The sequence below is a fragment of the Haliotis rufescens genome, unplaced genomic scaffold (genome assembly GCF_023055435.1).
Source record: "Haliotis rufescens isolate VD_foot unplaced genomic scaffold, xgHalRufe1.0.p SCAF_3, whole genome shotgun sequence".
Taxonomy (NCBI): Eukaryota; Metazoa; Mollusca; class Gastropoda; order Lepetellida; family Haliotidae; genus Haliotis; species Haliotis rufescens.
The window spans coordinates 15,611,898-15,628,219 of record NW_025964001.1 but is presented as its reverse complement, the minus strand read 5'-3'; the positions used below and the strand labels follow the sequence as shown (position 1 = coordinate 15,628,219).

At 38.0% G+C, this 16,322-nt stretch overlaps 1 protein-coding gene across 4 annotated transcripts in view; it reads right to left on the bottom strand.

Annotated features, from left to right (window-relative positions):
• The window catches only part of LOC124134879 (RAC-gamma serine/threonine-protein kinase-like), a 60,699-nt gene that overhangs the window by 22,738 nt on the left and 21,639 nt on the right, over window positions 1–16,322 (bottom strand). For all 4 annotated transcript variants that reach the window (XM_046499955.2, XM_046499958.2, XM_046499957.2 and 1 more), the window contains exon 2: window positions 5,472–5,579. In XM_046499955.2, the coding sequence (XP_046355911.1) occupies window positions 5,472–5,473 (2 nt within the window). In that variant the 5' untranslated portion in view covers window positions 5,474–5,579. The remainder of the gene's footprint in view (window positions 1–5,471; window positions 5,580–16,322) is intronic.

The window sequence follows — 16,322 nt, the reverse complement described above, 5'->3', positions numbered from 1 at the left end:
GGGTATGGTGCTCACAAACCTAGAAACATAATCGGGGCGAACCGGGATTCGAACCCACAATCATAGGTTTCTGGCGTGCCCAAGGGATGCAACTCTGCACAGCGAATCGGGGCGCCTTAGACGACTGGGCCACCCGTGCTTCCACCTTTAACAACAAGCATAGGTTGTTGGGGAACTATTTTCGTACCCCGAGTGAGTGATTCCAGTATTCCAGTTATATCACAGTGTGTAAGCTTGATGTGGGAGGAAAGCCCAAAGCGGTGCAGGTCTTATACGTTTACCACTTTGGTGAAACCCATGAGCATGGGTATGGTGCTGACAAACCTATAAACATAATTGGCGTGAACCCGGATTCGAACATAGAATCATAGGTTTGTGGCGTGCCCAAGGGACACAACTATGCACAGCAAATTGTGGCGCCTTTGACAACTGGGTCACTAATGGCCCCTGTCTTACCCTGTCAGACTAACTAAGGTAATATGACTGATTTGTGTGGTTCTAAATGTTTTTAATATAGTACATATATAATTTCACAAACGGATCAAATCTATCATTGTTGAAATGTATAATTTCCAAAGGGCATACCCATAACTTTTATGAAAGCCCAGTGGCACAAGTAAGCAAGAGGCATCAGAAGATGACAAATCCCCCTGGCCCTCACAAATTCGAAAGAACAAATCATCTTACAGTACAAGGTCCAACTTGATGAGAGAATTTCTATCTAATCTGTCTGTCTGTATACAAGTGACTGAGTGAGAGTGAGTATGTTTTACGTCGCTTTTAGCAATATTCCAGCAATATCACAGCAGGGGACACCAGAAATGGGCTTCACACATTGTACCCATGTAACCATGTTGGGAATCGAACCCAGGTCTTCGGCGTGACAAGCGAACGCTTTAACCACTACGCTACCCGACCCCCCCTCCCCCCTTGAGCTTTCAAAACAACACTATGGAATTGGGATTCAGAACTTTGTATTTCTATGCACAAATTTCTCTGTGTGTGTAAAGAAAGAATACCCATCAGTTTCAGAGATATAGCCCGGACAAACACACCACTGTGAACAGAATCAAAGTCAAACGGACAAAATAAAAAATTCTAAAAATAGCAAAAGGCACCACTTCAGCCCCTGATTAACACATGTAAAAAGACTTGAATTGTCGCTGAGTTGTGCTCCAGAAATGACACCCACCTTGGTTTCAGATAAGCCTAACCTGTTTCCATGGAAAGAGGGAACAAAATAAAAAAAATTAAATTCCTAAATAGCAAAAGGCACCATTTCAGTCCCTAAATAATACATGTACCACTTTGCATAAAAAAAACCAAAACTTTACGGCTATCATTAATCAAGTTGTGCTCTGGACACGAAATATGGACAGACATATGGACAGACAGACCAGATGATGACAATATCACCCTGCATTTCTTGATAAGGCTTACTAAATCAGGTTACTATCATGACCATACCATGTGAACTTGTGAGGCCTTCACCTATATAACATTATCTTGTTTATATTTGGAAAATGACTTTCTTGAACTTCATCGTTGGAAGCAGAGTACAAAGCTGATCAATGTGCCAATCAATAAAATCTGGGCAAAAGTAGGGTGAAAACATGGTAATTTATGAGTAAGCTTCAAACTGCCATCATGATCTTTGCTTCTGAAGATCATAAACACACTTAGAGTCTGAGCAATGTTCTGAAAGATTAATCCTTAAAGATGATAAACTGTTAACATGGTTAAAGGAATAGTCCTCAATAATTTGTCTTGCTTGTATTCACCTCACTGATACTTAGGCTGTTTTGAAATGTATAAACTAGATTAAGTAACATACTAAATCAACAGGTGTGCATGTTATTTAAGGAGATGGTGTAGTGTTTGCGTTAACACAGAAACCTGCGTTCTTCACACATTAAAATCATATAAACACGCAAAAAATATTTTGCATGCGTGTATTGCATGCACAGATTGTGATATACTTAATTTAGTATTAACACCATAAAATAAAAAACCTAGTCAAAGCTGATAGCCTGCTTACGATGTTCAGATGAAAATAAATCAAAACCTGGACATTCCCATTGCTAAAAATAGAGTGTGGCTAGATTGGGCTTTGAATCGCGTCCTTTATATTTCCATATATGGTCTTTGGGCAACGGAATAACTAATCTCAGACACAGGACGTCATTCGTTACTATCAAGGAATTCCCCGGAAGTTGTTCGTTTCATCCAATCAGAGCCCAGATTACAAGTAATAGTCGGTAATACGAACAATCAGAAACAGAGCGACGGAAGAAAACTTCCACACATGGGCATGTGCTAACAACGGTCATATTTATTTTATTAATGATGGAACATTCATTATATCAAAACTGGACCATAGGTTAAAGCTTGGTCATAATTATTAGCTGTACTAATACTGATTTTATTGAAATAAAAACTTCACACGCGAAATATTCGAATTGAAAATTTATTATTTCATTTCTGCACGCACTGTACAAAAACCTACCGTGAACACTGTGGTGTGGTCCTGGGGTCTTTATATGTTATGTGTTCGCCCCGATTACCGATTAACAAGATTTAAAATACTTACATTTCACACCTTACAAGCTACTTGAAAAAAAATGAATACACTGCATAAGGGGACAGTATCCTTTCCTTAGCCTGAACACCTTATAACAAGCTTTGCCCCGATTATGTTTATAGGTTTGTCAGCACCATACCCATGCTCGTGGGTTTCACCGAAGTGGTAAACACCTGAGACCCGCATCACTTCGGGCTTTCCTCCAACATTAAGCTGACACGCCGTGATATAACTGGAATACTGTCAAAAGTGGCCCAACCCAACTCACTCCTATTTTATGCAAGTGAACTTACATATTGATATCATGATATAAATCACTAGATTGTCTGGTCGATCATTTACAGACTGCCGTCATATAGCTGGAATATTGCTGAGTGCGGGGTTAAACAACAACCAAACAACAAACAAATCATTGCTACCTACCCTTGTGATCTGGGACATTATGAAAGTGATGATTCATCATTTATCCTAAACTTGCACCTGGTCACCTCACAGTAACACAGACCAATCTCATTAAAATGAGATCATAGTTGTCACTATCGCTGCACAAAGAACTGTGAACATCCTGTTACAGGTTATAACAAAACTTGGGGTGTAACAATACACTGAACTATTGAACTATTGAACTATTGAAATTGTTTGCCCTATGACAGTACTATATTAATAGGAATATAAAAATACTATTGTCAATAGTATACATAACAATAGATAGTTTCAATAGTTGCATTTTGTTATAAATATAACATCAATTATGTGAATTTTATCCTGCATGTGTGTTGATTAGCAAGGATTAGAGTTACTTCCCTTTGGGGTGATTAGCAACAGAGGGAACTGAGACAGGTTAGCAATACTTTATTCATTTGTACTGTATTGATTCCTTTAAATTATCAAGCCTTACATGGCTAATGACTATTACAATACAATCACAACAGCAAAAAATAGAAAACCTCAACAATGCCTCTTAATAATGTTGGAGGGTATGATCACGTACTGGTATGTACATCATGCTGTCATACAGAACAATAACATACAAATACTGTTGCAGATTAGATCAAAGACAAAGACTGATACTCACATAATTCTGTTGTGGATTAAACCAGGTACTGACCCATAATTCTGTTGTGGATTAAACCAGGTACTGACCCATAATTCTGTTGTGGATTAAACCAGGTACTGACCCATAATTCTGTTGTGGATTAAACCAGGTACTGACCAATAATTCTGTTGTGGATTAAACCAAGTACTGATACTTGATAATCACATAATTCTGTTGTGGATTAATTCAGGTACTGACCCATAATTCTGTTATGGATTAAACCAAGTACTGACCTATAATTCTGTTGTGGATTAAACCAAGTACTGACCCATGATACTGTTGTAGATTAAATAGATTAAGCCAAGTACTGACCTATAATTCTGTTGTGGATTAAACCAGGTACTGACCCATAATTCTGTTGTGGATTAAACCAAGTACTGACCTATAATTCTGTTGTGGATTAAACCAGGTACTGACCCATAATTCTGTTATAGATTAAACCAGGTACTGACCCATAATTCTGTTGTGGATTAAACCAAGTACTGACCCATAATTCTGTTGTGGATTAAACCAAGTACTGACCCATAATTCTGTTGTGGATTAAACCAGGTACTGACCCATAATTCTGTTGTGGATTAAACCAAGTACTGACCCATAATTCTGTTATGGATTAAACCAAGTACTGACCTATAATTCTGTTATGGATTAAACCAGGTACTGACCCATAATTCTGTTGTGGATTAAACCAAGTACTGACCCATAATTCTGTTATGGATTAAACCAAGTACTCACCTATAATTCTGTTATGGATTAAACCAGGTGCTGACCCATAATTCTGTTGTGGATTAAACCAAGTACTGATACTTGATAATCACATAATTCTTTTGTGGATTAAACCAGGTGCTGACCCATAATTCTGTTGTGGATTAAACCAAGTACTGATACTTGATAATCACATAATTCTTTTGTGGATTAAACCAAGTACTGACCTATAATTCTGTTGTGGATTAAATCAAGTACTGACCCATAATACAGTTGTGGATTAAATCAAGTACTGATACTTACATAATACTGTTAGAGATTAAATCAAGCTATGACACTAACATAACTCTGTTGTAGATTAAATCAAGCACTGATACTCTCATAAAACTGTTGTAAAACTATCAAGTACTGATACTAACATAATTCTGTTGTAGATTAAATCAAATACTGATACTTACATAATTATGATAATACTGCTGTAGAATAAATCAAGTACTGATACTAACATAATTCTGTTGTAGATTAACTAAAATACTGATACTTACATAATTATGATAATACTGCTGTAGAATAAATCAAGTACTGATACTAACATAATTTTGTTGTAGATTAAATCAAGTACTGACACTTACATAAAACTATTGTAGATTAAATGAAGTACTGATACCTACATAATACTGTTGTGGATTAAACCAAGTACATCTTCCTGAGCCAAGGGTGTTAACTGACTATAAAAGCCCAGTCTCCACCCTTGCCGAACAAGGCTGGAATTCAGGAGTGGCTGTACCTATGACTCCATGCATAGTCCAAACAAAAACGTGTGACGAACTAGACATACGGTTCGTAAACACCATGGATTTCAACGTGCAGATATTGGTCGACTGCAGGATTTGCAAAGCATGGGTACCTCCAACTGGGCGTCAACATATATTTTGCAAATCTTTTCATGCTTTTAAGGTGCTCAAGTGATTTGATGCACTTTGTGATTTCTTGGTGCTACAATCGTGCCTGAAAATTCCAACCTAGTTTGGCAAGGGTGGAAGCTGGACTCACATAATACTGTTAGAGATTAAATCAAGTATGAATACTCACATAATACTGTTGTGGAGTCAAGTGGAGCGTGATTCAGGAGGCCAGTAGTGGAGGTGTGTCACACTAGGGAAGACCAGTACATCTTGTACCTCTCCCAGCTCCCACCTGCTGCAACACACAATACACACACGCATGAAATAAATGTTGGAATATTCCTGTCTCTGCAGGAGCAAATTGTCACAACATTGAGAGGTTTCACACAACTGTGTCTCTGCAAAGGCTGTGATGCTTCCCTTGTCAGCTGCATCTATCTCAGCAGAACCACTTCCGTCTTAAAAACAGCTGAGAGAAGGATCAGAATATTCTTGAACATCTCTAACGAGAGTGAAGTATTCTTATTTTTTTTATCATTCTTTTGTTAAACTCAATACCTCTTGCACAGCAACTGTGGACATAATAATATCATCACTCAAACAAAATCAATTCTAATCCCTAACCATACCATGCACTAAAGATTATTGTTCATAACAATGATTACATCAGTCATAATACTGACAAAAAAAATTCCCTTGTATTTTTTTGGGTACCACAATACATTTTTGACTGGAGGGACCCAGGTTAGACATGAACCCTTGCACTCTATCACATCTGGTGCTTGGTGTAAGAGGTGACTAAACTGGATTGGGTGATCAGACTTGGTGACTTGGTTGTTTAAGTGTCAATCTCATTAAAATCAGATCTTAGTTTTCGCTACCGCTAACCAAAGACCTGAGGACATCCCATTATGGGTCACGTCGGAACGACCTTTCGCGAACATTGACTGACCAATGAAATGACTGACAAGAAATCAACATTTGCCAATCAGAAGGCAGCTATCTCGAGCTTTACGGCACTAGTTTCAAACTGTCGACTACGCTTCGAAACATATTTTGATGCATTCTTGATTAAAAAAATTTAAAACTGATCAAAACAACATTCTGGAATGACTTATAGATGGCCTAAATTGAATGGATATAATCATAAAAACCGTAATTGTCATTCGGAATACCCTCTGTTTAATATTTTGTGGTTGCATGATTAGAAAACACATTTCGACTGTCACTTTCAGGATCTGGTAAGCGACGCTCTGATTGGTTGGATGAAAGGTCTTGCTGACGTGACCCGTAATGGGATGTCCTCAGATCTTTGTTTAGCGGTAGCGAGAACTAAGATCTGATTTTGATGAGATTGTTTAGGTGTCATCGTATCCTGACATTGTGGGACATTGCTCACAATATCAACCACTGGCTTGTCTGGACTAGATTTGCTATATTGCTTGAATACTGCTGACTGTGGCGTACATCAACAAACAAACCTTTCATATCAGTCCATATCTTAGTGTAGTTACAGGTTGTCTTCCAAGGAGGAAAGGAAGTTTATTAACTTGGTACAAAAATATCGATCTATCAAATATTGAACAGATCATGGAAACATCCAATGGCATTTGTCTCATCAACACTATCATGTTGACCGTACATTATGTTAGGGTTGTACAACCGTAATACGGAACATAAGCTTACATATTTCATCTAACAAATTCATTGTAATTAATGTGCAGGAAGCACATATACCATGATCACATTTCTCATTGATATGTGTGAACCAGATTTGCAAACAAAATGATATAATATTTATAAGGATGGCCATAAATGTAAAAGATGCACTAACTCACATCAAACACTACCGTATTTTCTTGAGTATAGTGCGCACACGAGTATAATGCACACACCCCTCTGGAAGATGCAGTATTTTGGAAAAAAGTTTTTTCAAGTATTATGCGCAGTCAAATATGTTTTCAACACGTTTCAGATACAGTCAGCTGAGAACTTGTGAGCTGAGACCTTGGACAAAACATTGTTGTCATGTGTACATTGTGCCACTGTATGAATAAAGGCAACTGCCCACTGAATAAATATAATGCAGTCGGATGTTAGTTACATCCGAATTGACACCATGAACTTTGACATTGTTTACCATATGCTTACCCCTCTCCGGTAAGTTAAAATGGTTAATGAGATCATTTTTCAAACCATCAAAACCTTCTCCATGTTCAGCAACTGCAAGAAATCCCCACATCTGAAGATGAAACCTTCATGCTGATAGCAAGGAGCAACAGATTACTGTGGTTAAATTTCCATGACGTCAGGCACTTTGTACTCATGTGTGAACATAAGAAGAAACAGCTCATGAGGATCTGTCGTGAGAAGGAGAAGGGTGAATGTTGAGTACACCATACCTGGCAGTTATATCCTGGTGTGGTCACATGGCAGCACACACACTACGCATGTTTGGAGCACATGGGAGGACCATTACCGGCAACACATGAATGCACAATAATGTCACATGTGCTATTTACCATAGCAACTTGCAGTTTACTCCATTATCTTAACGGCATGGTGGCGTATGAATCAAGAAAAAGGAAAAGAAATATTTGTTACACATGATTTTTCTATATTTCTGAGACAAATGTGTTTGTTTTTTCTATCATGAGTAATATGTCTGCAAAATCGATGGGGACACAATGGGTTTCATGCACGGCACCTTTGTCGGGATTTGTACTTATATATCTGCTGCATGCATGGTTCAGCTGCAAGGCTTGTGATCTGGAATGCTAAGTGTTTTGTTTTCTTAGAATCAAGTCATGTTACATAAACATAAACGTTAGAAATGACCTGTCAACCTGTTCAACTTTACCCATGGTGTCTACCCATTGTAAATCTAGTGGAGGATTTAACTTCTGGGTTACTGCACTGGTGAAATTAACTTGAAGAACTGAACTTGTCATGTTGGCTAATATTCAGGAACACTAACTAGCCATAATGAACATGAACTAGCTCTTATCCTATCATTCAATGTTGGGGAAAATATATCCTATATATTCCTACAGGTATCTGATGTATAGTAAGTTGTGAATCATAAACAACAAATTTAATAATCGAAACACATAATCTTCATTACTGTCATCGTTAAACATCTAGTTTTCTATGAGGCTGAACTAACAGAGCTAGTCTTCTACATTGCACTTGCCCTTTAAATCCTGTACAGACTACTGGACTGAAGCTGCACTACTGTTAGTTTTGTTTTTTCAGCAATATTCCAGCTATACAACAGCAGTCTGTAACTGACCGAGTCTGGATCAGACAAACCAGTGACTGACATCATGAGCGCCATCCCCCGCTGTCAGGGAACAATGACGTGCAATCAACCAGTTAACTGAGACAGAACTACCGATCAGGGAAGTCACCTAGTACAAGCATAGGTAGTTGGAGAACAATAAATTTAATGGGGGCTCTATGACACAACCTTATGAAGTGAGTGAGTGAGTGAACAGCATTTCAACCTGCTTTGGGTAATATTGCAGCAATGATATAATGTGAGATCCGTTTTGTGAATAAGATCTGCAACTGTTGCTAGTTGATCTTAGCTGAATGGCTACCCAGCACTAGTGAGTGAGTGAGTGAGTGAGTATGGTTTTACGCCGCTTTTAGCAATATTCCAGCAATATTACGATGGGGGACACCAGAAATGGGCTTCACACTTTGCACCCATGTCGGGAATCGAACCGAAGCGAACGCTTTAACCACTAGGCTACCCGACCACCCCGCCCAGCACTAGTGGGAAGGAAGATAGCATTTATACTTATTCCACTGAAGCTGGATCTGACAAACAAACTGGAACCCCAGTGACGCCCTGAAACCATGTACCAACTAACTATATGAGGGGTAGCATAGGTCTTCAGCAATCCATGCTTGCCATAAAGGTGACTATGCTTGTCATAAGAAGCAACTAACAGGTTCGGGTGGTCAGGCTCGCTGACTTGATTGATGATGCATGTCATTGTATCCCAATTGTGTGGATCGATGCTCATGTCAATTACTGGATTGTCTGGTCCAGATTCAATTATTTGCAGACCGCCGTCTGGAATATAGCTGGAATATTGCTGAGTGCGGTGTTAAACAACAAACAAACCAACAAACCAACAATACTTCATCTTAGGCATGCTAGGTGAACACTATTATTTGATAGGAAACAGGCATAACTATTCAACAAGACCCTTTGACCATGAGCATGATGAATGAGTGAGTGAGTTGAGTTTAACGCCACTTAAAACAGTATTCCAGTTATATCAAGGCATGTCAGCTTAATGTGGGAGGAAAGCCCAAAGTAATGCAGGTCTCAGACATGTAACCACTTTGGTGAAACCCACGAGCATGGTTATGGTGCTGACAAACCGAGAAACATAATCGAGCCAAAATGGGATTCAAACCCAAAATCATGTTTCTGGTGTACACAAGGGACACAACTCTTCAAGCAAATTGCAGTGCTTAAGACAATTGGGACACCGGTGCCCAGCTCTGACCACGAAAAATGAAAACTATATGTATTAATTTCACATGTTTAGGATCCAATAAATTAAACATAAATTTTCTTCCATCATTGTCAGTTTTTCCAAAGATGTGAAGCAGGAGAAATTTGTTTCTTACTTTTTTATTTTGTTTCCAACAAACTGTTCAGCAGGTTCAACACAAATGTGTTCATGAACTTTCAACTGATGTGAATTACTTCCTGACTAGTCTATTCCCCAAAACAGACAACTTTTGGAATGGCAAGCACTGATCAGCAACTGGTGTAGAACTGTCACTTTCACCAGATGTGAATGTCATAGCAACAGGCTGATTGTTGATAGTTGTCACTCCTGACAAATAGTTTGAAGATTTCATCAAGAAACCATTCATATCATAGAGTTAGTTCAACCAAAACAAAGACTCACTTTTTCTTGCAAGAATGATTCTGAGATAATGTCTTCACATTTCTTCACCTACCCATGGCAACATGCCCACAAACAGGATGAATGTACTTTCCTTCTCGCTACCCAAGTCAGGCTAAAAGCTGAAGGTAATGTCATGTAGGTGTGTTGATATCAACAACATGGTCAAAAATAACCGCTATTTCCACTTTCCCAAACACATTTATTACCACATAAACAGCCGATGAATCCATCAGCCTAAAGGCCATTTCCTGTCATGCCATTCCTGTAGTCTGCATTGCTCCATCAAAACAAACTTAGAGATAGCCAATTCTTAAAGGGGAGGTAGGCTTGGTCAGTTGGCAGTCAATTGAATGCTAAGTAATTCAAAACCTGCTTTGTTTGACCTTCAACTCAAATTGTATTATGCATGCCGATCAAGAATTAAAGATCAGTAATTAACCCATCCGTACAAACACTTCAGTTTGAGCGAGTGAGTGAGTGAGTGAGTGAGTGAGTGAGTGAGTGAGTGAGTGAGTGAGTGAGTGAGTGAGTGAGTGAGTGAGTGAGTGAGTGAGTGAGTGAGTGAGTGAGTGAGAGGGACTGACACCACTTTTTGCAATATACCAGCAATTTCAAGGCGGGGAACACCAGAAATGGGTATCACACATTTTACAGTATATGGGAAATTGAACTCTGGTCCTCGGCGTGACAAGCAAACGTTTTAACCACTAGGCTACTCCAACACCCCAAACACCATAAAGAACATACGTTCAATTTTACATAACGAAAAGTCCTTAATTTTATTTAATTATCAACCGTTCAAATGAGTGTCTTGGTATTCAACAACAGGAACAGCAACAATGACAGTAATTGTAAGCATGGCTGAAGAGAAGAGTAACACTGACACTATCTATTGGGTATCAGAGTCTCTGTCGTCAACTAGGAAGTCATGATGTAAAATGAGATCATAATTCTTATTTCCTTAATATTAGATAACACATGGATTGAGTAGTACTTGCATAACACTAGGTAAAAACACATCAAGGCTATGGAAAAAAACATCAATGAAACTACCGGTAATGGGTTCAGCTTGAATAATACATTTATCAGATTCAGGAAATTGTGTCCTGCATAAATTTAAACAATACTTGCCACAAATGTTCCAGGAGCTCCAGCTCAATTTAGTTACTGCTGATTTAACCTATTCACAAATACTCATCCCAAAGCCCTCAAAAGGACAAGTAAATTAGGTCAACTGCTTAATTAAAAGCTGTTTAATCTAGATTCAACCACCAGCCAACCTACCTTCACCATTCTGTCACAAGAGTGAGCTAGTGAGTTGGGTTTAACGCCACTTTGAACAGAATGTCAGTCATATCACAGTGTGTCAGCTTAAAATGAGAGAAAAGCCTGAAGTGACACAGGTCTAAAATGTGTAGCACTTTGTGTAAACCCATGTGTATGGTGCTGACAAACCTAGAAACATAATCAGGGTGAATAATCTTGAACCAGATGGGGGGGGAGGGGGACATGTTGTAACTTTGAGATATCCAGACATAAGTATTCTGTCTTACAGACCCTGATACAAATATAGCCCATGCAAGTCTATAATGTTTGGCAAGTCTAGATCACTGCAGTATCAAATGATACTGAAAATGAAGAGAGTCACTGGGCTCCTTTTTATTATATTTTTATTAAGATAACTTAACAACTGTTTTTTTATGTACGATATGTTCATTTCAGAGACTAGATTTTGGTCTAAGACATAAGATGTAGCGAGGAATGGACAACCAGACATTGACAGTATTATCCCACATGTAAGGGAGGACACATTGAAATGTATTTTGCAGGCAATGATCAATAACAATTGTGACAAATAATGTACAGTGTACAATATAACACGTAGAGTGATAAAACACGTTTGTACCTCATAGCAGCGATCAGAAATCAACAACTAGTCTTGGTATTTACAAAAACATTAATTTTATTGTTTACGAAAAAGCCAGAGACTGATGTTTGTTCGCACTTAATGCCACTGTGGCTGAAACGAAGTTCGACAATACCATGTGAATACAGCACGTGCTTGCTCATTATCTTCAAACTGTGATCCACACATTTTCCTTCTTTTAGCGGTTGATTCAATAAAACTATTGATCATGTTCATAATCTTTTTTAGCCACGTAGTCAGCGTATTTAAAGGGATATTCAACTCCCTTGCAGATTTGTATGTATTACATTTACAACAGGAAACACCATGAATCAGACTCACACTAACATAGTGTGGTCAGGCTCGCTGACTTGGTTGATGCATGTCACCGTATCCCAATTACGTGGATCGATGCTCAAGATGTCAATCCCTGGATTGTCTATTCCAGATTTGATTATTGATAGACTGCCGTCATATAGCTGGAATATTGCTGGTGCGGCGTTAAACAACAAACAAACAAACAAACAAACGAGCTGTTTCTATACTTCATATGTTTGATATCTCATTTAAATATCAAAAACCCATTTTGTGTCCTCATCCAGTTTCCGGAGACGTTAAGTGACTCACATTTTTCCTGGTTAGGCTAGACCAATTTTATTTGACTATTTATTACAGATTCTTCAATGAAATATTGTTCATGCAATCAAAATAGCAAACATACCAAAATATCCGACAACATACCAAAATTATATGTTTATGGTTATTATTATTTTGAACATATCATGTATATATACTGATGGAAACGAATAAAAGAACAACGAAAAATATAGGAAAATAGGTTTTACTGTCAGTACATTTGAAATAGAGCGCATACAAATTCAACACATCAGAATCAAATGTTGAGATGTGTTTGAGTGCAGGGTTTCCAACACATATTTAGTAGACAGGGCTGGGAACCCATGCTAGCATATCATACTGTGTCTAAAACTAAGTGTCCTCTTATTCATTTCCATCAGTATATGATAAATGCTGCAACTAAAATAACACAATATTAGAATATATTATTTCTGGTAAAATAGTTTCAAACATAATTTCCTCCGTTTCATGCCATCAAAATTCATCTAAATTTGTCATTTGGTACTAAACTGAATCACCGGTGATCTTGTAGAATGTGTGCACAGGGTATTGTTTTTTTTTCATCTTAGTTTACAAGACAAATAAGCATGGTTATAGTAATCTCTGTACACTAAAAAAATCTTAAAATAACAGGAAATACAAATGAAATGGTAACTCATAATGTCTAGTGATGTTTTATCGCAAGTTTCAAATTTATATTGACCAAGTTTCTTATCTCTTGTCCTTTAACATGAAGCGATATGGTGCAGTTATATGATCGATTCGTATGTTAGTGTTGTCAGTGAATTATATAAAAATATAATATACATTTTTCACTTATTTATTTTTAAAAATCTCGGTCATGCCTTAAGGATGTTTCTTTTTCATTACTTGCTCTGTTTTTCTTCCCATCACATTTGTTGACGAATCTTCGTAATAATTATTAGCTCAGCGGCTAAGCAGCTCACTGGGCACAAACATACACACAGACATTGTAATCCTATACCCAAATAATATTAACACAATAATGACAACTCTGGATTCTGTGACTCCTAAACAAACAAATGACCCTCCCTCAAACAAAGTTCTGTATATGGTTCAATGAAAATAATTCCAAAAAGGAACCCTTGAGTTTTAATCAACAATCAAGTCTCTCAATATCAGGCTGAACTAAGAATTGGATGAGTATAGGCTGATATGACAAACTTTAGTAAGAATGGCTACAGGCTGACAGACTCGGGAGGGGAATGTAGGTTCTATGCTGCTCTTAACCATTATCCACCAACATCAGTCAGGAGGACCCGACAAGTAGGTTTCACACATTGTACCCATGCGGGGATTCAAACATAGGTATCCAGCATGACAGGCCACAATTTTATCCACTAGGCTATGCCACCACTACCCTCAACTTCTGAGTACATTTCTGGTGTCCCCCACCGTGATATTGCTTGAATATTGCTAAAAGTGGCATAAAACCATACTCACTCACTCACTCACTCTGAGTATATTTCTAACACCTGACCCATCATTTGGGTTACTTGACTCATAAAGTCACACACATATCCACATCAATCTCAACCTCTACACATACAACAAAGGCAAACTTCCATCCCTTTCTTTATCATAATCTCATCTATCAAATGTTAACTTAACTGTGTTAAAGGGCATGATTAAGCCCCCAGCAATATTTTAAAATCCTATTTATAATAGTTCATGCATATACTGTAGTCGACTAAAGCTTAATTCAAACATCAGTCAGAAGAAATGCATGCATAATCAGAAAGAAATGCGAACATTAGTGACTTATTAGTGTAGCCATGGAGTACTAGATCATTTTTGTCATTAAACAATATACTGTAAATTGTGAAATTAATGTGTCTCCAATAGAATGCGACCGCTGGTCCCTAGCCAAAAATGTGACTGAATATGAATGCGACACCCCCCTCCTCTCAAGCATCAGTGGATGTATATCTAAAGAAATGTCCTCTGTCAGGTTTCCAGGAGAATCCTCCCCTTAATCCAACCTTACATTAATCCAATCACACACCAAATAGCACCGCTTATTAGCGCTGAGTAGAGTACTTCCGCTAAAACAATACATACGCACTTGCTCGTGTCGGCCTTTGACGCAGTCGCAAAGAACAAAGACACCGTGTTGCGTGGGTGGAATCTGTCTGGACTTGTAGGTGTGATCAGTGATGATATAAGTGAGAAGAACTCCTGTCTTGACCCAGCAGTGACAATTCACAGGATGTATTTAGTGTTTGAATGACATTGTTTAATATATACTTGTTACAAGTGCTGCTCAATAAACAGTGATGTGGAATACATAGTTGTTTGTTTTCAGGGTATGTCTTAGTTGGTATGTCTGCTATCCAAAATGTCTTATTGTAGATATAAATGCGATTTTTAATACTCGCATTTTTCGCATTGAATTCACGCTTGTGTTAATTTCAAGATTTACAGTATCCAGTGATTAAACATGGGTGGAGTTAGTCAGTACCCGGGTTACCCTGCCCTCACTACTTAATCCCCCTACCACTAGAGTGATAAACCATATTTCCTATTCAGGATGCTACTGGCATTCACCTATGGCTACTGACCACTACAAACATGTCCTGTTTCACATGGATCAAGTATTCAACATTCCACCATTGCCAATAAATATAAAAACAGCAAATCACAAACACATGTTATTCTTAAAAAATCTGAAACAGATGGGAAACCACCTGTCACATTAATTGATTTTTCACAAAAAGGATAACTTAACTCATGTTATTCTTAAAAAATCTGAAACAGATGGGAAACCACCTGTCACAATTGATTTTTTACAAAAAGGATAACACTGTTTTTCATATGAAATGTGTAAAAGCATTGTGGCCCCATGTTTAAGGCTATCCGGTTTATGCTCATCAGAATATAATAGGCTTCATAAATTCTGACACTGATGATGAGAAAAAGCTCAAAGGAAGTCCAAAACAAGCTGGGTGTCTGTGGTCTGCTGTTTTGTATTCATTAACATACACAAGCCTGATTTCCGCTCAGTGAGTAAGGTCATTACCCAGTCTGTGGTAGGTGCATACCGTAGTCAATGTAAGAAGCACCAACTCCTTTGACCATCCTATAAGCAAATGTTTTCATTAGGTTATCAGTTGTTGCGAGGGTGAATATAAACATGAATCACTACGAAGATTACAGTGCTGAATACCCATTATGTCTACTAGAAAATTCTAAACTATGAAAACTTAGACAAAATCATTTGGTTTGTTGTACTGTCAGCAAAAGTCCAAAACCTGGGACGAGTACAATTTCTTACGACCCAATAAGCATGCCCTGGTTTTTGTAAATTAACACTAAAATCTACTGGAAAGTTTCAGTTATGAGACTTAAAAGTTATTGTCAGACTGCTTGAACAAAGCCGCCCACTATTATGTTGACTGCGGTACATAGGCTATACTTTCTGGCCCTGTTTGTCACAGGGCAAGGTGATGGATACATGCCCCAAGCCAAAGATGACAGGAAGTAGGGGGAGCCACTTCCTCAATCATACTTAACATCCTTTTATCTTTCAACATCATTT